At 34.9% G+C, this 26,778-nt stretch overlaps 3 protein-coding genes across 3 annotated transcripts in view; 2 read left to right on the top strand and 1 right to left on the bottom strand.

The window, feature by feature from the left end:
• Positions 1 to 26,778, bottom strand: part of LOC131854405 (uncharacterized) — a 237,832-nt gene that overhangs the window by 11,124 nt on the left and 199,930 nt on the right. The window contains exon 2 of the mRNA XM_059205520.1: positions 258 to 488. Within this exon, the coding sequence (XP_059061503.1) occupies positions 258 to 488 (231 nt within the window). The remainder of the gene's footprint in view (positions 1 to 257; positions 489 to 26,778) is intronic.
• LOC131854402 (D-aspartate oxidase-like) lies at positions 285 to 3,193 on the top strand. The gene is made up of 2 exons (XM_059205517.1): positions 285 to 366; positions 2,091 to 3,193. The coding sequence occupies exon 2, from the start codon at positions 2,100 to 2,102 to the stop codon at positions 3,117 to 3,119; it is 1,020 nt and encodes a 339-aa protein (XP_059061500.1). The 5' UTR covers positions 285 to 366; positions 2,091 to 2,099; the 3' UTR covers positions 3,120 to 3,193.
• Positions 4,770 to 7,839, top strand: LOC131854403 (D-aspartate oxidase-like). Its single transcript, XM_059205518.1, has 2 exons — positions 4,770 to 4,824; positions 6,732 to 7,839. The coding sequence occupies exon 2, from the start codon at positions 6,744 to 6,746 to the stop codon at positions 7,761 to 7,763; it is 1,020 nt and encodes a 339-aa protein (XP_059061501.1). The 5' UTR covers positions 4,770 to 4,824; positions 6,732 to 6,743; the 3' UTR covers positions 7,764 to 7,839.

Raw genomic sequence — 26,778 nt, 5'->3', positions numbered from 1 at the left:
GGAAGCAAAGTGCAGTTTAGTGTAAAAGACAAGAAATTGTAATAACCGAGAATAAACTTTAATTTTTTAGAACGTAGTACCGCATATAGCAAGACTCTACGGTTGAAGCCATTGAAATATTCAATAACTTTATTAGAAGTGCGCATGTGCCGTAACAGACCGTTGTTAATCGATTTTTACAGGACATTTTTAAAATGAATCTTTAAATAAAAAAATTGAAAATTATTTAAATATTAATATCATAATCTGTAACTTACCATAATCTGTGTCATCACTAAAGTCATCGTGGACGTGCCGACGGATGTTGTTGTTGTAGCGGTCATGCGCACAAGGGGGACAAACGCCGCGAGTTTCACGGTCGTCTAGGTCAGTACTACTCGCATCTGAATCTATTTCTGCGTCTTCGATATGAACGTCTTCAGTTTGTCTATTATCAAGTTTCTCATTCGATGACAACTGGTTGTAGTTTTTCCGAGGCGGCCGCGATTCTGTAAAAGAACAATAAATTTCATGAATAAAATGAATATGATTTTATTATTAGCTTCGAACTTGATATTGTGCTGTTCAGTTAATTATATTAACCACATTTAAACTTTTAATGTTATTTCCTTTGATTCAAAAGAGCTAGGGCTGATTTTTTTCCTTGAGTAAGATGTATCATACACAATTCTGTAAAACATTTTTTTAAAAGAGCAAGACTCAAGATCCTTTATTGTTCTACTAAGAATAGAGTAACATTTAATAATTATACTTTGATTATCTGAGGCTATATACATCCTTTGACAATTCACATAACGCCATCTAGTGTAAATACAATAATAATATGAGCTTGTGTTATAGTAGATTACTGTTATAAATACATGATACTTTATTGTAAATAAAATAATAATATACATAGAAAACACTCAGACCGATACAAACAATCTTGCTCATGAATACAGAAGTTTGTACCGGCGACTATCGGAACTAAAGCGATGTGCTAAACCGCTAGACCTAGGTTGTTAATTATAGATGTATAGATGTATATATGTATAGATGAGATCTAGAACTCTTTGTACAAAGCCTATATACATATATATAGGCATCCATGCATAAAAAAAGGTTATCTAGATTTTATCTCAGTCCTCATTCATCCACAGACAACCGAATTGTTGTCAAACGTAGGTAACTAAATGATAAAACATGATATGGCAGAGGTCGCATTGTGGCAATCACTATGACTACTTATAATTGATACATCAACAACCAACTCATCAGTAGACTCGGACTGCTTTGACGCAACACGTATGTAATCTTATATATCATACGCAATATGTCTGTTTAAATGCTACTTACTGCTATGTTTGCTAGGTCATCCCAACAATGTTATTGTAATTGTTTTTTTTTTATTACAGTTGAGTAATTTTGATTTTTTTATCTGCTATATTATTCACTTGTTTAACCCGATTCTCTTAACTGCGTTACAAGCGAGTGTGTTATAATGCTGGGGAAATGTTTACATGTTCATAATGAGTATGTAAGTTACATTTTCAGTTTAGGGCCCGTGCCATTTTGTAAGAAGTTACGAATTTTGCCCAGTTTTTACTATCCTTCAGTGGCAGGTATATAATATATAAGTTTCAAATCAAAAATAATTTATCATGTAGGACATTTTAGCTGCTTATGAACGTAATTTTTTTTTGTATTAATATATTTTCCTGCATATATCGTATACGATATATCTGACATGTAAAATTGTCGAGTCACAGTGTTTATAACAAGTCCTGCGAAACGAATTGACCGATTTGTAAGAAATTATATATTCAGTAGGTCTGAGAATAGGACTTTAATTATTTTCCATATTCCTAACTGATAAGGGTAGTTCACTCCAATGTTTTATTTTTAATTTGGTAACAATATTTCCTATTTTAAATTTGATGTGATTCTGAATTAAAAAACTCATACAATAGGATTGTTGATATTTTCATCCATACAGCCATATTTTTTAAATATCGATATTAATTGATCTCTAATTTATATAGCAAAACAACGTTTGCCATGTCAGCTAGTATTTAAACATTATTTTTAATTAACTTTCTGTACTTTTCCAGTGAATAAGGATGGACAGAAGCGCTCCAAAGATAGCTATACTCGGAGCTGGAGTAGTTGGGCTCACAGTTGCTGATATTTTACAGAATCACCTCAATAAAGCCAATATAACCATTATAGCTGACAGATTCAAAGAGGACACCACAAGCTCCGTTGCCGCTGGTATTTTTAGACCGGGGACAAGTTTTAGAGGTGCTACAAGAGAAATTACACAGAAATGGGTAGACGACTCGTGGCTCTATTGGCAAGATATATTAAAATCAGCTGAATCTTCAAATGCTGGAGTCATGGCGTTGTCTAGTTATATATTTTCCAAAGAAAACTATCATGTAACTAGAAATCCTTTGATTGAAAATCTAGTTCCAATTTATAGACCAGTAGAGGATGAGGAGTTGAAAATTTGTGGTTCAGACTGGAAATATGGATCATATTTTTCGACGGTAAAGACTGGATGCGACAGATATTTGCCGTGGGTCGAAAAGAGATTCATTGCTAAAGGTGGCAAGATTGTGAACCGAAAGATCGACAGTTTCACGGATACATCACTACGCCAGTACGATTTGGTTTTCAACTGCACCGGTTTGGGCGCGAAATATTTGTGTAACGATTACGATTTAGTTCCACTACGTGGCCAGATTATTAAAGTCAAGGCGCCGTGGTTGAAGACGGCGTTTTATGGTGATTACGACACTTATATCATACCTGGCTTGGATGGCGTAGCTACATTAGGAGGGGTGAGGCAGTATGATAGTTATAGTTTAGAAGTTTGCAAGCACGATGCGGCGGCCATTTGGGAACGGTGTTGCCAGCTGCTGCCAGCTTTAAGGAAAGCTGAAATTGTTGCCCATAAAGTAGGGTTGAGACCGCATAGAGTGCCTGTTCGGGTGGAGCCTGAATTAATTGGCGGTCTGAAGGTAGTTCATTGTTATGGACACGGCGGATATGGAGTGATGTGTGCTCCAGGGACGGCTCTACACGCCGTGAAGATCGGACAAGATATTTTGAAAAGTAATGTCAGAAATAAATTGTAAAACAATTATACTCTGGATAATTGTTTTACATTATTTAAGAAGATTTTTTTAAGAACTAATAATTTTAACGAATACCATGCATACTCTTATTTCGTGACAGATTGCATCGTTCTCACCTACACCTTGAATCTGTAATGAGAATTTTTTGTCGAATAATTTATTTAATTAAATAACTTTAATGCAAATTATTTCAAAGTAAGCCGAACTTAACACCATGCAGCAATACCTACAAGTGTAAAGAATAATTGTTGGCGATGCGAACATAAATAAATACAAATATATATGAATAAATAGCTAAGTACATAAATAATCTGCGAGTCTAGACATGTTGTAATTGAACTTATCGATAAACAACTACATATAAAGACAAATAAATCACGCGGACGGTAGCTATTGAATTGTCTTCGATAGCTTCAATTGCCATGTCAAATAGATTGTAGATAACTAGATAAATATAACAAAAAAATCTTTATTTATCTCAAATATAAAACTATTACAATTGCTGCTTGTAATTTAGAAGTAATAATCGAGACAGAACGGTCTATAACTCAGAGGAGGCAATGAGTCTGCCTTCTCTGCTATTCTGTTGCAGCCTTTATTAGTATATTAATACAATAGAAAATTTATGACGATGATAGTATGACACTTACGTTCTATACTGTCCCATACTAATAGAGTAAACATAAAGATTTGAAAATCTTGTATATGTATACAATATTAATTTGAAATATACGATCTGTGAATATTGTTTATTTTATTGTATTACTTTCTAATAATCTGAAATGAAATAAAGGTAATGTAATAATATTTAAACCAATATCTATGTAAAAATTGTTAAAATAACTTATCTTTCGACGGTTGCGGGTTCAATTCCCGAATAATATAAATATGTGCACGTATGAGTATGTATTTATCAGGATGGTCTTATAGGTACTCAAATAGATTGTGTATAATAAAATTTGAATATATAAAGCATCTTTTTAAGTAAGTTTATAAATGACTATTATGAGTTCTATATATAAAATGTGTGCTTAAAAAATGCATAATTAAAAATATTTAAGAAAAATCAACGTTTCATTTATTTCTTATTTTAATACAAAAAAAAATATTGAGGTCAATCAGAAAAAACCAAATTCAAATTAAAAAATCGTTTATTCAAATTTAGCCGCTTATGAACATCAAATTTTTTATTTTAATATTTTTCCCTACTGTCCAGTTCAGTATATAGATTCAATTGAGAAAAACTGTCAAGAAACTCACATGAATTACTTTTTTTTAAAAGCCTGTTTATTTACAACGTATTTTTATATAGGTGTCTATGTCTAACATCAAATAAAATTCCCGTGCATGACCAATTAAAAATACAAATAAAATACTTAATTATAAAGTTGCGTTCATTCAAACATAAAATAGAAACTGTAATCGCGTTCAATATTTGTGTAAACTAATATTCTCAACAAAGTACATTAATTAAATAGTATTTTTTGTAAGTTACTATTTCATTACAATATCAACGCTGATATATATTAGGTAAATACCATCAAATCATCGTTATCTTGACGCTATCTCAATTTCTCCCGCTATTGTCTACATGATAAAGTTAATGTTTGTTACGCCATACCAGAGTAAACACAATATAAATTTGATTGGTTCGGCATCAGTATTCGTATCAACAGCTCACAGACTGGAGTACTTGACGAATCACGTATGTACTCGTAATATCATATTTATTCCAAACAATCGATTTTTTTTGTTCTATTTTTAATCAAACCTCGTTTATTATAACAATAGTAATAATATTTATTTTACTGCTCACAAGGATCACAAGGAATTTTACAATGTAAGTAAATATTTTTAATGAACCCTCGTTTATTATACCAATAGTAATAATATTTATTTTCCTGCTCACAAGGATCACAAGGAATTTTACAATGTAAGTAAATATTTTTAATCAAACCTCGTTTATTATAACAATAGTAATAATATTTATTTTACTGCTCACAAGGATCACAAGGAATTTTACAATGTAAGTAAATTATATTTAAACTTACAAGTTATTCCTTGTGAGAGTCTGGAGTGGAGTGGTGGAGATGGCGCTGTGTTAATTGTTCAGGGTTATAGATATATTATTTACTATAATAATAATAATAATAATGCTGTTAGATTCTGCCCGCATTGTACGCCGGTTTCTCTCCCTGGGGCCCTGAACCCCGGCCGACTGTGCTTCTGCCGGGGGTAAAAAAAAATAATAACCTCAGTACAATTCACACAGCGCCATCTAGACCCAAGTTAAGCTGGCTAATGCTTGTGTTATGGGTACTAGATAACTGATACAAATACATAGGTAAATTTTTTTTTTCGTAAATACATACATATTATACATAGAAAACATCCAGACCGATACAAACAATCATATTTATGAATATAAATATTGGCACCGTGCGAAGAATCGAACCCGCGACCATCGGTCGTAAAGCGGTGTGCTAGACCGCTAGACCACCGAGGTCGTCAAGGTACTAGCAGCGACTTCGTCCATGTGAAATATAACTTTATTTTTCTAGAATGACAGTAGCCTAAGTTACTCCTTATTACATCAGCTACCTGCCAATAAAAGTCCCGTCAAAATCGGTCCCAAAAATTGTAAAAAATGTTAAGTTGGTGTATGTACCATATTTATATTCATATGCATGTAGTAAAAAATTACAAACAGACACTCCAATTTTATTTATATGTATAGAATTATAATAATAACAAATTTAATTCAGAATTGTATTTAACTTAAAATTCACAGTGCAGACAATATTATCTGATTGCACTAAGAATGAGTGCGTAGCGATTTCTATGTTGATTATCGTATGCCTCTTACTTATTATTGTGTAATTATTATATTAAAAAATCATCAAATCAAAAGAGCAATACACAAGTTTCTTGCTCATTCTTCTTGTGATGAATCTGCGTTTCGAATGTGTGGTTGAATAAAAAATGACTTATCAAAAGTGCTTGTATTATGTTTATTTGAATAAAGGTTGATTTTATTTCCATTTCAAAACCAATAGGTACTTCAATAAGTATGACAAATATATCTACAATCTTTCACATTAACAATAATTGTAGGATAGTATAGTTAGCATTATTTCTATTTAATAATAATAATAATAATAATAATAATCATTTATTCAGCATAAAAAAGAGTACAGAGTAAAAAAGAAAACTTAAATACTAATAATCGTCTATGCTCAAAAGGCTTTCACTCAGCTGGTGCCGCAGCATGTTACTACAGCGCTGATTTTCAGTGGAGCCACTTGAAGAAAAGAAATAAAGAAGAAATAGCATTCGTGATGAATTTAAATATCTAAAATGAAGAATCAGTTAAATGGATGAATTATAAGTATGTGTGATAAATAGAAGAAAAATATATAAGGATAAAAAAGTGTTGATAGCAAGACTTTTGTGTAATATAATATAGCTTGAATATATTTATTTATTTAATCAATATATATGTATATATGACTACTGTATTTATCTGCCACGTTTAAGATTTTTGTACTTTAAGTAAATATTTTTTAAAATGATGTTTTCAAAGACGAAACTGACTTCACTCTATTGTTTCAGTGAACAATAACGATGGACAAAAACGCTCCCAAGATAGCGATTGTCGGAGCCGGGGTCGTGGGTCTGACAGTTGCTGATATTTTACAGAAGGACCTCAATAAAGCGAACATAACTGTGATAGCCGATAAATTCAAGGAGGACACCACAAGTTCCGTTGCCGCTGGTATTTTTTGCCCGGGATCGAGTTTTAGAGGTGCAACGTTAGAAATTGCACATAGATGGATCGAAGATTCGTGGTATTACTGGCAAGATATATTGAAAACACCTGAAGCATCAACTGCTGGTATCATGGAGTTATCTAGCTATGTATTTTCGAAAGAAGACTACGGCGTTACTAGAAATTCTTTCATTGAAAATCTAGTTCCGATCTACAGATCAGTTCAAGGTGAAGAGTTAAAAATCTGTGGCCCAGACTGGAAATACGGATCGTATTTTACAACAGTGAAGATAGGATGCGACAGATATTTGCCGTGGGTCGAAAAGAGATTCATTGCTAAAGGTGGCAAGATTGTGAACGGAAAGATCGATAGTTTCACGGATACATCACTACGCCAGTACGACTTGGTTTTCAACTGCACCGGTTTGGGCGCGAAATATTTGTGTAACGATTCCAACATATTCCCAATGCGTGGTCAGGTTATTAGAGTTAAGGCGCCATGGTTGAAGACGGCTTTCTTTGGCGATTATGATACTTATATAATACCCGGTTTGGATGGTGTAGCCACATTAGGCGGCGTGAGACAATATGATACTTATAATTTAAAAGTTTGTAAGCACGACGCGGCGGCCATTTTGGATCAGTGTAGCCAGATGTTGCCAGATTTAAAAAAGGTTGAAATTGTTGCCCATAAAGTGGGGTTGAGACCGCATAGAGTGCCGGTGCGGGTGGAGCCTGAGTTAATTGGTGGTCTGAAGGTAGTTCATTGTTATGGACACGGCGGAAACGGGGTGATGTCAGCTCCAGGTACTGCTTTGAATGCTGTGAAAATAGGATACGACTTTTTGAAGACGAACGTCAAAAACAAAATATAATAAATATAATGGGTAATCAAAATATTGATTAGCTCACATTATCACGTCATATTATCGTATAGTTATATCTTTTTTAACATTGAGTTAATACATGTATTATGTACACCAATGAAAAATGTTTATTACTTATAATATTTTTTTATAATATAACATATCCCACCTTACCCATCTTAGGTTGGATTCCCACAGAAACGTGAATATAAAATTGTCAAATGGTCTACATTCGACCACATTAAATTTAATATTTGATTAGACTGAAAACAAATAATATTAAAGATAAACAATATTAATCTAGTCTCACTATTCACTGCACTCTATTGACAAATTTTAACAATAAAAAAGAGCACCGTACATACGTGTGTCAAATACACGGTAGTGTATAATATTTTAATTATTGATATAATGTATTATTATGAAGATAATTTTTTAAAAAATATTAGTAATCTGCATTGCTCTATATAAACTATAATTGTGCTAAATTTCATACCCGCGCAATTTTCATAAAAAGGTATAAAGAGTTTTTGCTTCTCGTATAGATTATCGAGTATAGATTTTGACCTTTTTTATGTAGTTATCCTATTAATATTCTAAAAGCGAAAGATTGTGAGTATGGATGGACGATTGTTACTCTTTCACGCAGAAACTACTGAACGGATTTTGTTGAAACTTTACAGTGATATAGCTTATACATCAGAATAACACATGAACTATAAATTTCAGGCGGGTAAAACCGGGTTGAGGTAGTAAATAATAAAAATTTGAATCGATAGTAATATGTCACAATATAAATGGACATGTACATTTATAATTCAATTTACGAGATCCACTTTTGACATTATTAATTCACAGTCAGTAAAACTCTCTCGGGTGTACAAAAAATCGAGGACTGAATAATTTATCAACTTATGTCGTCATCTGTTGAAAGCGGACCCGGCTGGGTATCTGGATGCTTTATTTTCCACCTGACCTGCGATGTACGCCAGGAGATTGTAGATTCTCTGTATCACTTTTCTTTTTAAAAGTCATTCCGCAACCAATATAACACGCATTACACGATTCTTCAAGAAAACTTTCTTCAATTCCTTTTGAGTTTGAGCTTTTAAAAAGAACGCTGTGTAAATTATTGTAATAGATAATTTACACAGCGTTCTTTTTAAAAAACAATTTTTTAAAAATAATTTCGCAACCCATTAACACGCATTACACGATTCTTCACGAAAACTTTCTTCAATTCCTTTTGAGTCTACAAATAATAATGTATTACGATAATTTACACAGCGTAACTTTTCTTTTTAAAAGTCAATTCTTTAAAAATCATCTCACAACCCTTGTAACACTCATAGTCATTACACGATTCTTCAAAAAAACTTTCTTCAATTCCTTTTGAGTCAACCAATAATAATGTATTACGATAATTTACACATCGTAACTTTTCTTTTTAAAAGTCAATTCTTTAAAAATCATCTCACAACCCTTGTAACACTCATAGTCATTACACGATTCTTCAAGAAAACTTTCTTCAATTCCTTTTGAGTCTACAAATAATAATATATTACGATAATTTACACAGCGTAACTTTTCTTTTTAAAAATAATTTCGCAATCCTTGTATTACACGATTTTTCAAAAATATGTACTTTAATTCCATACTGAATTAACCAATGTTAAAAAAAAGTTCTGTATGAAGTGTCGCCTAGTCCCAAGCTAAGCAGAGCTTGTGTTATGGGTAATAGACAATTGATATAAAACTTAGATTAACTTACGTGTTTGTAATACATACATTCTGTATCACTTTTCTTTTTAAAAGTCACTCTTCGCTACCCTTGCAACCAGTATCACGCAATACACGATTTTTCAAGAATGTTTTCTTTAATTCAGTACAGCACAGCGTCATCTAGTCCCAAGATAAGTAGAGCTTGTGTTATGGGTAATAGACAATTGATATAAAACTTAGATTAACTTATGTGTTTGTAATACATACATTCTGTATCACTTTTCTTTTTAAAAGTCAATTTTTTAAAAATCATCTCACAACCCTTGTAACACTCATAGTCATTACACGATTCTTCAAAAAAACTTTCTTCAATTCCTTTTGAGTCAACCAATAATAATATATTACGATAATTTACACAGCGTAACTTTTCTTTTTAAAAGTCAATTCTTTAAAAATCATTTCGCAACCCTTGTATTACACGATTTTTCAAAAATATTTTCTTAAAATCATACTAAATTAGCCAATATTATTATCTCACGATAGTTCTGTGTGAAGTGCCGCCATCTAGTCCCAAGCTAAGCAGAGCTTGTGTTATGGGTAATAGACAATTGATATAAATACTTAGATTAACTTATGTGTTTGTAATACATACATTCTGTATCACTTTTCTTTTTAAAAGTCACTCTTCGCACTTGCAACGAGTATCACGCAATACACGATTTTTCAATAAAGTTTTCTTTAATTCAGTATAGCACAACGTCATCTAGTCCCACGATAAGTAGAGCTTATGTTATATGCGTTATGGGAAATAGACAATTGATATAAATACTTCTATACATTATTGTAAATGTACATTGAAAACACCTAAACCGATACAAACAATCATACTCATGAATACATGCATTGAACCGTCTAAGGAATCGAACCCGCGATCATCGGTAGTAAAACAGAGTGCTAAACCGCGAGACTAAATTCGTTTTAATATTTTTTATGTTGAATTCTCGTGGAATATCATAATTATTGAACCAGAATTATTACACCAGTAACATAAAGACAGAATGAACGTAAAAGAAAAAAAAGCGTGGACAGGTCATGCGAAGCGTCCTGATGGGACAGTCAACGAGGTCGACCCGCATTTTGTTTAAATAATACTCGGAGTGAAACCGAATGGCATAGCTAGTTTTTATACAAATTGAAAAAAGTAAAATGCGTCCGACTCCTAGTCTATATCTAACGGGACGAGACCCTCTCATATTTGAAGTGATCGCGACTGAATCGTATTACATTTATCATAATTTACCATTTAATGATGGCTGACAACAAGATGCTGTTAAGAGTAATTGTTAATACTAGTAGTATTAACATCGCGCATACTGCCATGACGCGCTCGTCATCCTACTGCATCTGTGCACCGTGCAACATTTTGTGCATCTGTGGCGAATTACGTTTGCGCGGGAAAACTAAAAAACTAAAAAAAGGAGACATTCATATAAACTGTTGTACATCTGCATTGCTAATTATTTTATACTCTTCTAAATAACTATATATATCTGCAACTTACATTTACTTGAGTATACTACTTTTATACAACAAAATCTGTATATAAATACAGCCCCTATAATCATATGCTGACACCCCTCCGATCGAATTCAAACGGGGACCGATATTACGACGGCCTGAGCCGAGGTTCGAACCCCTAGCGGTGCCCTCAGACTAAAGTCGTATCCGTCAGGCGGGAGTTGGCCTTCAGCCGCTCCATAAGTCCTTCCGCGGGTTTGGAGTGCCATTTGCACTCGCCCCCTATCGTCCGGTGAAGCTGTAAAGGCCAGCTGCGGCCAACAGCATTAGAGTACTCCGAACATACGCTGACAGTAATCCACAATACATTAACGAAATAATTACACAGCCTGTTATTTTTTTTTCTAAATATGAATTGAAATTAACTTTAATTCAATTGTGTATTAGCTGTGCTCGCGACTTTGCCCGCCTGCAATAGTGACCTTGGCTAAACAAAGTAAAAACATTTAATAATCTAACTCAAAAGATCTAAATGTTGTTGTTATGTATATTAACCTATGTTATTTCTAAGCGTAAGCGTTTCTAATTTGGTACACAAGTCTAGACTACTTGTGTACCAAATTTATTTTAAAGCAGTTCAGTCACTTTTGACCTGAAAGCGTGACAGACAGACAGAGAGAGTTACATTGAAATGAAATGAAATGAAATGAAATTTTATTGCATAAAATGTGGTACATTGGATGTGGTATTTTGAATATTAATATATTGTTCGCATTCATATTATTAGTAATTAGTCTATTATTGTCAAATATACTTTGAAAAGTTTGTGAGGTGCCTGCTCCTCAACTCACCTTCGGAGCCACAGCTAATAATCACTAAGCTTCATAATACAACTATCTTAACAATTATAGAAGTTTTCAATCGGTAGTAATTGCTTATATTTATCTGTTGCCATCAATGGGTCGCTGGTTCAGATCCGGCTCGAAGGACCAATGTCCGGGTTGTACCGAAACTAAGAAGATTCTGATAGGTAAATTTAGGTAAATCTGGTAGGAACTTATAAATGATACTGATAGAACTTGATTAAAACTGTATATTAAAACTTAAAATATAAGATTGAGGATTGAAATGAGTACGCGCGGTGCTCTTAATGATCGAATGCGAACTGATTTTAACTGAAATATGAAATGTAAAATAGAATGTTAATGTTGCGAAATAATGTACGATGCTAGCTCCTAGCTACAATGGCAGTGTTATTAAGTTCTGATAATTAAAAATTCTGAACTGTGTAATAGTACCTACGATTTAATATCGATAATATATTCGACTTCGAAAATTTTATCACAGAAATTTATTAATAACCCTATAAATGAAGACATATTTATGTAGGTTTAGAACATCGCCTTACTTCCAATGGTCGCGGGTTCGATTCCTCGCACAATACAAATATTTGTATTCATGAGTATGATTGTTTGTTATCTGGGTGTTACCTATGTAGGTCTGTGTGGATTGTCCACACAGACCTACATAGGTAACATTGGTTATTACTTCGCATATATTTATTTATTTTAGGAAAATGAACGGTGGAATTTTACATGTTATTGATCGTATCGAATTGCCTTATGCCAATTAACAATCTTCACCAATAGATCACTTATATAAGAACAAAATGAAATACTAATGATAATTTATTTATAAATTTAATTACCCTCATGATAAAATATTAAAATGAATATAACGTGAAAATGTTAACAACAAATATTGACGCTAAATTCCGAAATGTCAAATGTTTCCGTTTGACGGTTTGATATTCGCTGGCTCACGTACAGGACCGTTTTTCATTTGCGTCGTAAAAACAGTTTTTTAGATTCAATTGGATTATATGGCGGGAAACAGAGCTGAGCAAACACATCGTGTGCGGGGAATTGTATTACGTTCTCCCAGCCCTTCGCATTTTCCACTCATTGTTCTCTCAGTTGATTTTTGGTTTCGTATTAAAATTTACTTATTCTTAAGGAATATCCTCTTATCCTTCGCCATACGAAATGCGCTGCTATGAAAATTGTCTGCAATTGTTGCCGATATTATACTTTTTATATAGATTTACTACTTTTTATAATTTGACATATGTTTGCGCCTGTATACCTATTTTCCTTTCCTAACGTCCTCTCCACATCTATCTCTTTCCTTGGCAAGGAATCTGAAAAGGACAGAGATGTTTCGCTCGAGCCCGATCGGCGAGACTCGGGCTGTCGCGCAAGTAGTCATTCGGAGATCGTTGAACGGTGGCTATCATAGTTTTTTCATCCGCATTAAAATTAGTATTTTGGACAATATATAAACTGATTTTGTATATTTTTGCATATAGACAATATTTGTGTGTTGTGAAGTGTCATAGTGTGCTGGTGCAGCATCGTACAAGAACGAAAGGACGGCCGGCCTCCGGGAAGACATCGAGTAATCCAGGTACCTTGCCTCCTTTCATCCTAAAAATCAAATATACAGTCCACTTTCCACTTTCCATTTTTTCATTTGCGCATTTTAGACAACATTTTTTGGCCACTTCGGCCGGATATTATATAGCCATTTGGTTCTTTCTGCTGCACCCCGCAATTAGTAGTATAATTCAAATAAGCATAATAGGTAGGTACTTCACGCATACCGCGTTATAGCCATCATAAAATCACTTCGAGTTATTCCATTTCGCATCAGTTTGTTACGTATGCATTTATGAATAGTTCAATTATCGCGTATTAGTTGTAGGTAGTTATAAAACTACTACTTGTATTACAATAGAACAATCTCGAATTTTGTTACGCATTTGTTAATTTTAATAGTAGGTATATAGTAATTATAGCAAAATGTCGTTATCCGACTTAGAAATTAAATTAAACAATTTGATCTCAAGAAGGTCAGCTTATTTCGAGCGGGTTCAAAGTATTTATAATTCTGCAAAAAATTTAGTTGACGATGTTTCTATTGAATTGTTTTTATCAAAAGTTGAATCGTTGGATTCTATACGGAACGACTATTTAAGTACGTTGGAATCTATAAACGCTATAGAAACAAGGTTGAAACCTAATCATCAGCCCAGCCATCAGGCTTGGCTGGCATTTGAAGATTTGTATTGTTATATAAAAAGACAGATTACAAAGTTGAATCTGTCACACGATTCTAAACCTAATATATCAGCATCTGAGCCGATTAAGAGTTCTAGACCAAAATTACCAGCCCTCCAAATTCCTGAATTTTCAGGAGATGTGACAGTTTGGAATTTATTTCATTCTACTTTCTTGTCAGCAGTACATAATAACGACTCACTTACTGATTTGGAAAAATTGCATTATCTGTTAGGTAAACTCACGGGGCAGGCTAGGTCTGTATGCGCAGGCTTAACTCCGTGCGCATCCAATTATAGTATTATTTACGAGACATTGGTTAATAGATATGAAGATCTGCGGTTTCAAGCAACAACTTATTTGGATAATATTTTTAACTTAAAACCTATGTCTAGTACAACCGCTGAAAGTCTAGAATCATTCGTTGATAAGTTCGCATCATCTGTTGCGGCCTTAAAAAACCTAAAATTGGATAATTTAGCAGAATTTGTATTTTTATACCTCGCATTAAAACGTTTAGACCCAGATATAGTTCGTTTGTTCGATATGGAATACCGCGGTTCTGTGATACCCAGTTTCGATAGCTTAGTTACATTTTTACGTGAACAAATTAAAATATTGCACAGAACTCCTTTTGTAAAATTACATCAAAATAAGTCCGAACGTGTCGTTCCCAGAATAACTAAACAGACACACACGTATTCTAGTACAACACAGTGTACACGGGCGAATGTAAACAATAATAATATGGTCAAACAGTTTTGTTCTTTATGCAATTCGTCAGTGCCACATGATAATTTGTATAAATGTGCCGCTTTTTGTAATATGTCCCCATACGATCGATATTTATTTGTTAGAGGTCATAGTTACTGTCTAAATTGTTTGAGTAGTAAACATAAAATAGCAAATTGTAATTCTGGTATTAATTGTAAGGTGTGTAATAGAAAACATCATTCGATGTTGCATTTCGTTAGTAACACCGGCAGGCCGTATGCACAAAACGGCCGCGACCGGTCGCCCGCCGCACCCGCCGCCGCGCCACTCGCGCCGCTCGCCCCTGCCGCGCCGCCCGCGCCGCCCGCGCCGCCCGCGCCGCCCGCGCCGCCCGCGCCGCCCGCGCCTCTCTCGCCGTACGCGCCGCCGCGTCTCACTGATGCACCGCGCGCATCACATTATAACTCACAGATAGCGAATACTAGTAACGCGACGGCCGCGGACATTGCGTTATGCAGTACACAACTAGTTAACAAAACCACTCACAATACTATTTTGTTGGCGACCGCACGAGTTATTGTTTACGATGTTTATGGTAGGGAATGTTTGGTTCGCTGTTTATTAGATAACGCTTCGCAAAGTAATTTTATTACTAATAGTACATGTGAAAAATTGGGTTTATGTAACCGACGCAAGACAAATTTATTAGTAAAAGGTATCGGCGGTACGAATAAGGCTGTCGACACATTAGTAAATATTAAAATACACTCCCGATTTAATTGGAATATTTCGTACGAGTTAGATGCATTGGTAGTGGATAGGATTACGGAACGTTTGCCTAATATGACTGTAGATAGGTGCAAGTTGTCTGATTTTGACGTGTTACCATTGGCTGATGACACGTATAGCTGTCCAGGTGACATCGACATGTTATTGGGCGCATCATTGTTTCATCATTTATTGCTTACAAATAAAATTGAAGGTCAGTTAGGTTCTCCCTATGCTTGGGAAACCACGTTGGGATATATTGTTGTAGGACCCGCGCCTGCTACTTTTTGTAACAACACTGTAATGACGTGTTGTGCTATAGTATCGAATTCTCTGGACAATTTAATTAAAAGATTTTGGGATTTAGAGGAGATATACGTACCTCCTATTAAAAGTCCAGAAGATAACGCGTGCGAAAAATATTATAGTAGTACTACAAAACGCGACCCGATCAGTGGTAGGTATATTGTGGCTTTACCATTTTGTAAGGATCCGTCCACACTGGGCGATTCTTATCAGTTGGCTAAAAAACGATTTTTATGTTTGGAACGAAAATTAATTGCTTCACCCGCATTTAAATTAGCTTATGACGATGTCATTCTCGATTATATAGATAAGGGGTACATCTCACCCGCACCTACGTCGGCGTGTGAAGATAAATCGCTTTCATACGTTATACCGCATCATGGAGTGGTTCGTGAGGATAAGACGACCACTAAATTAAGAATTGTTTTAGACGCTAGCGCGAAAACTACTAGTTCCATTTCATTAAATGATATTTTGTTTTGTGGCGAAAATTTACAGGGTAATCTTTTTGATATAATAATTAATTTTCGGTTATTCGCGGTCGCACTGTCCGCAGACGTGCGACAAATGTTTTTGTGCATAGAGGTTCGTGAAGAGGACCGTAAATTTCAACGACTATTGTATCGTTTTTCACCCACCGATCCCATTGTTACCTATCAATTTAATCGTGTTTGCTTTGGTGTTAAATCTAGTCCGTTTCACGCATTGCGTACAATTAAACAGCTCGCTGAGGATGTTGGAGACTCCTTCCCGCATGCTAGGGATGTTTTAGAATTAGGGTTATACATGGACGACGTAGTCCATTCAGTCGACTCAGAGGAAGAAGGGGTAAAATTGTCCACTGAGATGATCGCATTTTTTAAAACAGCTGGTTTCGATTTAGTTAAGTGGACAAGTAATTCGCAAATAGTTCTTAACTCAATTCCTATTTCTCATAGACTCGCGGCGCTTAAGGAGTTTGATGAAACTGACACCCATAAAGTTTTAGGTTTATCTTGGTCGCCTCGCACAGATTTATTTCGCATTCAAATAAACCCGCCTAATGAGCAGTGCACTAAGCGCGCTATATTGTCATGCGTAGCTAGGTTATGGGATCTAATGGGTTTTTTGGGACCTGTGGTTTTATACGCAAAGTTACTTGTGAAACAATTATGGTTATTGAAGTGTGATTGGGATGACGCGCCGCCTGCATCGATAGTAAAACTATGGAGCCAGTACCGTAGTGAATTGCATTTATTAAATAAAATTAGTTTTCCGCGTCATGTTGATATAACGAGAGATAGCGTCGTTACTGTAGTAGGTTTTGCTGATGCCAGCGAAAAGGCATACGGAGCAGTAGTTTATTTGCATGTTAGTAATAATGGAATTAATAGCGTTCACTTGATGTGTTCAAAATCTAGGGTTTCGCCTACTAAAACGGTATCTTTGGCACGGCTAGAGCTGTGCGCCGCATTAGTACTCGCAAAACTCATTAGAATTGTGTGTGACACTTGTAGTAAGCGTCTCACTATTAGCAATGTTATCGCATTTTCTGACTCAACTGTGACACTTTGTTGGATTTATTCGTCGCCCCATAGATGGGATACTTTTGTTGGCAATCGCGTATCTCAGTTGCAGTCTTATTTAGCACCAGATAGTTTCCGTCATGTTTCGGGTATAGACAATCCTGCTGACTGTCTATCGCGCGGATTGACACCCGCACAAATTATCGATCATCCGTTGTGGTTCCATGGTCCACCCTGGTTATCGTCGAGCCCTAGCGAGTGGAAGATAGCGGAGTTCAATCCCACTAGTATATCGAATCCTCCCGAGGAAAAAACGCAAGCATTATTAGTTTCTGAAATCGAACCTAGTTTAATTTTGTTAAAATTAGCAGATCAGTTCTCGTCGTGGTGTAAATTGTTAAGATGTATTGTTTATATTTGTCGTTTTGTTAGACTGCTCCCGCATCGCAAATACATTACCGCATTTGATTTACGCTTCGCGGAGTATAAATTAATTAGGCAATTGCAGAAGTTTCACTTTTCGCATGAAATTAAAGCTATGCAATCTGGTCAACATTGTAGTATCGCATTTCGTAGACTGAAACCATTTTTAGAAAATGGTATTGTACTTGTTGGTGGACGTCTTCAGAACTCTGATTTGAGTTATCAAAAACAACACCCTATAGTACTACCGCGTAACGGTCATGTAATGAATTTATTAATCGATTACTTTCACAAAATTCACTGCCACGCTGGCCCTGATTTGTTGATGTCAATTCTTAGAGAAAATTATTGGATATTTTCGGCCCGTAACATTATTCGTAGTCGAATACATAAGTGTAACCGTTGCTTTAGATTGCGCCCTAAACAAGTTTTTCCCGAAATGTCAAATCATCCCGCTTGTCGTGTAACGCCATCCGTTAAAGCATTTATTCATACCGGTACAGATTTTGCTGGTCCAATAAAGGTAACACCGCACCGTGGCCGTGGCATACGTGCGCGTAAAGCGTATATTTGTTTATTTGTGTGTCTAACCACTAGGGCTATTCACATTGAGTTGGCTTCTGACTTAAGCGCAGCTTGTTTTCTATTGGCGTTTAAGCGTTTCTTATCTCGTCGCGGACCAGTAACGCATTTGTATTCGGACAACGGGACGAACTTTATAGGAGCTAGAGGATATTTAGATGAATTGCATAAACTTTTAGTTTCAAAATATTTTAATTCAGAATTTTCGCACGTCTTAGCTGAAAATCGCATTGAATGGCATCTTAATCCCCCAGCGGCCCCACATTTCGGTGGGAACTGGGAATCTAATATCAAGAGTCTGAAGAGTCACCTATATAAAGTAGTAGGAGATCAGATTCTCACTTTTGAGGAGCTTAGCACTGTTCTCACGCAAGTGGAAGCAGTAATGAATAGTCGACCATTGTGTCGCACGTTAACATCGGATCCATCCGAACCGCTTGCTTTAACGCCGGCCCATTTCTTGACATCAACACCATTGAAATATTTGCCTGCACCAACTCTTAGTGGTAATGAAATTGATCTTAATCAACGTCATTCATTACTTACCAAATTAGTACAGTCATTTTGGTCTCGGTGGAGACGTTCATATTTGCATACATTGACAACGCGTCAGAAATGGAATACTCCGTCGAATCCCATAGCAGTGGGCAATGTTGTAATAATTATTATAGATAACGCACCTCCTCTTCATTGGCCTTTGGGTATCATTGAAGAAATTTTTCCCGCGAAAGATGACATTATTAGAATAGCTAGAGTCCGAACTTCATCTGGCTCGTATCTACGACCAGTAGTTCGTCTGTGCCCACTTCCTAATCAGTAAATAGTAAATATAGTTAAGCTCCGTTCTCTTGTTAAATATATTATTAGTTTAGTTAGTATCCTACATTTTAGTTAGTTTGTTTTGCATTTGCTCTTTTTTTTTGAAGGGATCCTTCAAGTGGGGGGGGATGTTTGCGCCTGTATACCTATTTTCCTTTCCTAACGTCCTCTCCACATCTATCTCTTTCCTTGGCAAGGAATCTGAAAAGGACAGAGATGTTTCGCTCGAGCCCGATCGGCGAGACTCGGGCTGTCGCGCAAGTAGTCATTCGGAGATCGTTGAACGGTGGCTATCATAGTTTTTTCATCCGCATTAAAATTAGTATTTTGGACAATATATAAACTGATTTTGTATATTTTTGCATATAGACAATATTTGTGTGTTGTGAAGTGTCATAGTGTGCTGGTGCAGCATCGTACAAGAACGAAAGGACGGCCGGCCTCCGGGAAGACATCGAGTAATCCAGGTACCTTGCCTCCTTTCATCCTAAAAATCAAATATACAGTCCACTTTCCACTTTCCACTTTCCATTTTTCATTTGCGCATTTTAGACAACAACATATTTCAATAAAACAAATAAATGACTGACTGATTTTTTTTTATTTAATATTTTACGGCTCTGGATACAAGTCCTTTTTAGCCCAAAATAAAATACAAAAACTTTAAAAAAAAATTATAATTTCTTCCCAGTGTTGGAAATAAATTTATATAAAGTCTTGAATAGTGCAGGCCTTGATAAGATCTCTTCTAGAGTCTTCATTACTATGCTCTTGAACCTCGTGAATGAGTAATAATCTGTCTAGTCCGTATTTTCTACATTTGAATATAATATGATTCAAATCTTCATCTTCATTGCAGTGAGGACATTTTGGTGAATGTAAATTTAATTGCCAACAACAATAATGAAACTCGATGAAATTTTGTCCACAGGATAAAGTAAGGGGGCGTCCTTAAATTATGTGAGATGTTTAAGGGGGGTAAGGGATCGAGTCAAATCTCATCTAATCTTACGTTGGAGAGAGGGGTGTCTCGGTAAAAATAACACATTTTTTTTCTGATTGAAACATAAAAAAAAATATACTATTTTGGTCCATTTAGTCCAGATTCTACATGCTTATTACACTTATAACTCTCAGCAATATTGATTACTAGTCTTAACTAGTCGTAAATAAAAAAACGAAACATTTTTTTTTCTTTTTACATTAACAATCCAATTACGTAAGAAACCGACATTTTGAAAAATCTCAAGTGAGATTGGGGGATGGTGAAGGGGGTTGAATAAAGTCTCACGACATCTCACAGAAAATTCAAACAAACACCTCGCGTAATTTATAGACGCCCCTAACTAGTATCAACATTTCTCACTAGTCTAAAAAAAGGACCTAAGGTTTCTGGCGTCAATAGGCAACGGTAACCGTTTACTATCAGATGGGCCGTATGCTTGTTCGCCACATCCTGTGAAGAACTCCATAGAAACTCATAAAATGGTAACCTTTTTGCGCCTTTGTATAAAGCTTCGAGAAGCTCAATAAACTTTAGCAGCTAAGTAGGTAAAATTAAAAATGTTTCATACTTTGCAGGAAATTTTTTATTACTTTATTATTTGACGGCCTCAGTCGTCTGGCGTTTTAACACCGCCTTACTTCCGATAGTCGCGGGTTCGATTCCTCGCACGATACAGACATTTGTATTTTTTTTTTAATTATTTACAATTTTCCACAGACATATTCGTCCGTGCCTTTTTTAATTTACTTTAATATTATTATATTTCTTTAATTTCCACTTTTGTACAACTCCAGAGAGGCCTCCAGCCGAGATGTTACAATTTGCCTAACAGTGGCACCGAGGCAGACCTTATACGTCTGGCCCAGAACCACCGCTGGCCGGCCGGGTTAGTTGACAACATGCAGTGTCACCTATCTTTATTAGGAGCCAGTTAGACATTTGTATTTATGAGTACCTATGATTGTTATATTGTATTGTATAAGTATCTTTTTTATAATATGTATGTATCTTAAAATAATATATTTTTTAGTATTTCTATCAGTTCTTTAGTAACCATATACAAGCTCTCCTTGGCTTGGGTGTAAATTGTCCTGTATTATTATTATTATTATTGTTTTACGAAATAAATGAACATCTTTATTATTTTACATTTATTTTGAGTTATCCATTACCTTATATCTTATAAACAACCCTTTAAAAATCGAATCTAACCTCTTTATTTGTTTCATTAAGAAGCGTTTTGTCTTTTAATCATAAAAGCGTAACATACTGACAGAAATACTATTTCTTCGTCGTCTTCGGATGAATATTGTATATATGTATATATACCTACCTACCTGTACAACTTTTATGTCCCAAGTATATGATACACCATTTGCATTTTACGTTTTGTCTTCGCGGAAATTCATACAACGTGCACATTTTATGAGCCAATCGTAAAAGGACTAAAAATGTTGTTTTGTACATATTTTTGTATTATGTTTAAGCTAGCTATGGTCGAAAAACTGCGCCGTACCATATGGGTAATATAGCATTTATGTATATCGAATATTCATTCATTCATAAATTTAAGAGCAACGCTCTTGTCAGTGGAGCTCATGCCACTTTCTACGATCTTCCATCATACTCTTTAAGCCTTGATACGACACGACTACAATTCTGTCTTTATATATATATCGAATATATACATATATATATTATACTAGTTGTTCCCACGACTTCGTCCGTATGGAATTTTATTGTATTTTTCTAAAATAAAAGTAGCCTAAGTTACTCCTTATTACACCTACCTGCCAAAAAAAGTCTCGTCAGAATCGGTCCAGCCATTTCAGAGATTAGCCGGAATAAACAGATAGACAGACGAAAATTGTAAAAAATGTTATTTTGGTGTATGTACCGTATTTATATTCATATGCATGTAGTAAATAACGGTTATTTCTATATTACAAACAGACACTCCAATTTTATTTATATGTATAGATGAGAAACTAGGGATGTTTGTTACGCTTTCACGCAAAAACTACTGAACCGATCATAATGAAATTTTGTTCACGTGTTCTTGGAGTAACCTATATTCATTATAAAACATAATGAATATAGGATACTTTATAAAAAACAAAAAAATAAAATATCAACATTTTGCAACTTCAGCGCCATCTGGCAGCCAGTAACGAAGTTATGCGAGCGAAGCCGCGGGTAAAAGCTAGTAATATTACAAACGCGAAAGTTTGTAAGTATTCACGCAAAAACTACTCGACGGATTTTGATGAAACTTTACAGTAATATAGCTTATGCATCAGAATAACATTCGGGCTAAATTTTTTGTTGAAATTCATATATTAAAAAACTCGAGTGAAACCGCTGGCACGGCGAGTAAAATATAAAAATAAGATATCAGAGCACCTTTGATACTTTGCATTACAAGTACATACTCATATCAACGATGTAATTATAATTTATCGATATTTAATATATCGAGACATATTTCAATCAAAACATAATTTAATTGAACTTTTTGGCTTTCACTTACCCATAACTCGATATGTTTACCCAGATATTGTTCGGTCTGTTGAGTAACCTAATATTTGTAAAGTTTCGACAATGAATATCTGGGTGAATCCTATTATGATACAAAAGGTAGATCTGTGGTCTGTACCAACATATTTTATGAGAAAACTTGTAAATATGTTTGCAAAAATACAGGTCTGCTGGCCGTCAAGAAAACCGAACTACACGAGGCATTATTAAAACTTGTTCGTATCAAAACTTGAAAGAGAGGTTGATATTTATTAGCTGGTTCGTCAGTTTTCTCATAAAGTATTGTGTAGTATTTTTTATTAACTCAAAGTTAAGCACGTTTGGTCCAGTCCCTAAGTTTTCCACTAAATAAAACGGTGTTTACTGTAAGTAACAAGGATTGTACTAATTTTTTTTTTATAACACAGGGGACAAACGCGCATGCGGCTCACCTGATGGTAAGTGATTACCGCCGCCCATGAGCACCCGCAACACCAGGGGAATTGCAAGTACGTTGTCGGCCTTTTAAAAAGGAATAAGCTCTTTTCTTGAAGGTTTCAATATCGTATCGGTTCGGAAATACCATTGCTGGAAGGTGATTCCACAATGTGGTAATTCAATTCGTCTCAACTTTAATGACTTTTGAATGATAATTCTTTATGAATCCGTTTAATTTGGTATTTCAATGTATACATATAAATAAAATTGGAGTGTCTGTTTGTATTATTGAAATATCCGTTTTTTACTACATGCATATGAATATATATACGGTACATATACCAAAATAACATCTATTTTAAATTAACCATGAGTTGTGCAGAGATAAGTTGTTGGCGGTGCAAATAATATTAACTATTTGATGGCCTCGGTAGTCTAGCGGTTTAGCACACCGCTTTACTTCCGATGGTCGCGGGTTCGATTCCTCGCACGGTGCAAACATTTGTATTAATGAGTAGGGTACTGGCACCAGTAGTCGGCCCCGCACCAGTACTCAGCCTTTGTTGGTTTTAAACCAATAGGAATAGCGCTATAACAGAAATTACCTAATCAAATTATTTTAAATTGGTTCTATGACTACTCATTGCTAGAATTAAATCCAAACATAATAGCTACGTGGCTGCGAAGTACATTAAATATGAATCTATTTCGACGTCATCGGCTGACGAGGTGACATGCGGCGTGCGCGCCATTTTTTTATTAGTGAGAAGCGTTCACAGAAATGGTAATTTATTTCATTTTTTTGTTAGTTTTAGGCCACATTGTATTAAAATTTACATTAATTAAGAGTTTTGGCATTGTAATCAATGTATCATGTTTTTCTTAATAATTATTAAATAATAAAGTGGCCGAAAAAAAAGAAAAAAAACTGCTCTAAATTCTACCAAAAGTAAAGTGAATGAGACTACAAAGAAGAAAAATGATGATTATGATCAGGAATTGAGCATAAAATGCACAAAGAAAGGCTGTGCTTTAGTGGAAATCAAATCAAAATAAAATAAAAATTCTCAGTAATATACTTCTATCTCCTGAAACTCCTGACACAGAAACCTGTAAGGAAGATAAGCTCCTAAAAAAAATGTTAATCGGCGACTTTTAGAAAGAAGAACAAGAAGAAGAAGAACTTGAAATCTTTTTAAATACTGATGTTACTAAAGAAGTTTCCGACTGATTTAAATATAAGTTAGATAGGTATTTGATTGTTGTGATTGTTAGGGCACAATTAAGTCCTTTTAGGTTCTATGACCGGACTAATTGTTTATTTATGTTCTTAATCTTTAAGCTTGAAACTATTGATCTTAAGAGAGGCTGACCACTGGTGGCAATATGGCTGAGTACTAGTTTTTGGCGGCTGAGCACTGGTGAAAAGTGCCTTATTTTGTTAAAAAGTATTTTTCACTTTATTAAAGGATAAATTTGTAATTTTTGTTAATTTTGTAACAAAGTTTAATAAATGAGTAAGTTAAATTATACACAAGACTTTCAATTTACTCTTTCTAATATTTTCTTATATAAGTTTGAACCCAGACTTACCACTAAAAGGCTGACTACTGGTGCCAGTACCCTATGATTGTTTGTATTTGTCTAGGTGTTTTCTATGTGTACCAGCTACTCGACCCGGCTTCGCCCGGGTGTACATGTATTATTCATATAAACCTTCCACTAGAATCACTCTATCTATTAAAAAAACCGCTCCAAAAATCCGTTATGTAGTTTTAAAGATTTAAGCATACATAGGGACGGACAGACAGCGACAGCGACTTTGTTTTATACTATGTAATGAATATATACGTATTAACAAAAAACAAAACAGTTATCTGGTACCAGTAACACAAGCTCTGCTTACCGTGAGACTAGATGGCACTATATTAATTGTCCAGGGCTATTTATTGAAAAAAAAAAACAATCAAATAAGCCGAGAACATGGTCTGTGAGTATTTCTCAGTGACTTTCAGGTAATCCATACCTCGGTATTATATTTCGCCACAAGAATAACATAATACCTAATACCCACGTACATTTTGCGAACAAAAACGTAGAAATATTCGCACCGCGTTGCTGCGTATTGGGCTTATCTCACGTGTCATTACTGTACCATTGTGCGAGATACATTTCCGTTGTCGAAAAAGCAATCTTAACATATCATTTCATAAAGTCGTATTTGAGTGCACGTGAATATTTATACGATACTTATAATAAATCCACCAGGATTTTCGTCAGTATCAGCGTTGAAGCGTCATTGGACCTTTTGTGTCTTATCTGTCCGTTCTATAGAGTACCGTAGATTATTTTAGACTTCAATTTCTACAGGAGCTCACCGAACCTACTCTTTACGAGACAGGAGAGTATTAATAATGCCATAGATAAGATAATGTAGTCAGGTATTGCTAGCTACCTCTATGCGATGTCTGGTTTATGTTTATACCCTGGTGAATTGCCTGCATGCATGCGTTTCGGTTTTATGATAGTAAAAATATGTAAGTCTATTCCATTCTTTAAATGACCCACCTCATAATAAATTAAGGCTATAGCCTGAATATAGGTGACACTGTTATCATTACATGCATAGGTACATATACATTATAATATAGTTAAATAACCAGTCAGCTCATGACCACGGCTAGTGCTACCTAATCGAAATGTCGAGAGAGATAAAAATTAAATATCTATGATATATGTTTGGAGTGCCTTCTGCATTCGCCCTCTATCGTCTGGCGGAGCTGTAAAGGCCAAGTACTGCCAACAGCATTAGAGTCCGAAAAAAAATTTGAGAGAGATAAATAATAAATATTACCTTTGTTTACCATAAGATTATTTGTGTTCCATTTAACTATATTAATTATATAAATCATCTATTTTACACTGTACCCCATTTTCGTTACATACATCTTTATTTTTACTAATAATATAAATGTGAAAGTAACTCTGTTTGTCTGTCTCGCTTTCGCGCCGAAACTACTGTACCGATTTAAATGAAATTTGGTACACAGATAGTCTAGACCCTGAGAAAGGACATACTATTTAATGTGAAAAAATTGCTGTAAGGGGTTGAAGAGGGGATGAAAGATTGTATGGAAGAATCGTAATTTTTGAAGCTAGAAGCTTAAAACTTATTTTTGAGGCTGTTGATTAAATATAAATAGATATGACATTCAAAGGTTGTAAAAATAAAATAGGAGATGTAAGTTTGTGTGGAAAATCGTGTATTTATGAAATTAAGACGACGAAACTTTTTTCTTTGGCTTTTTTGGGTTAGATTGTTTTGGTCAAAACTTGGTCAATATTTGGTCAAAGTCACTATAACACGCGGACGAAGTCGCGGGCACAGCTAGTATGTAAATATATGTGCATATTAGGTATATTATTTCTATGCTCAGCTATAAACCGAATGTTAACGATGCCACATTTCCGCTAATGTGATATTTCACCCAACATTAGCCCTGCACTTGGTTCCAAATGGCACGACAACTTTTACACAACGTATGAGTCGACCTTTCGTATTATCATTATGAATATTAACCTACTCA

This window comes from Achroia grisella, unplaced genomic scaffold (assembly GCF_030625045.1).
Source record: "Achroia grisella isolate CSIRO2021 unplaced genomic scaffold, CSIRO_AGI_Agris_v1 utg997, whole genome shotgun sequence".
NCBI lineage: Eukaryota > Metazoa > Arthropoda > Insecta > Lepidoptera > Pyralidae > Achroia > Achroia grisella.
Note: the sequence above shows the minus strand (reverse complement) of the source record. Positions and strands in the feature narration are given on the sequence as shown.

Excerpts from the sequence above, each read along its gene's own strand:
- LOC131854403 (XM_059205518.1), top strand. The coding sequence starts at position 6,744 with ATGGACAAAAACGCTCCCAAGATAGCGATTGTCGGAGCCGGGGTCGTG.
- LOC131854402 (XM_059205517.1), top strand. The coding sequence starts at position 2,100 with ATGGACAGAAGCGCTCCAAAGATAGCTATACTCGGAGCTGGAGTAGTT.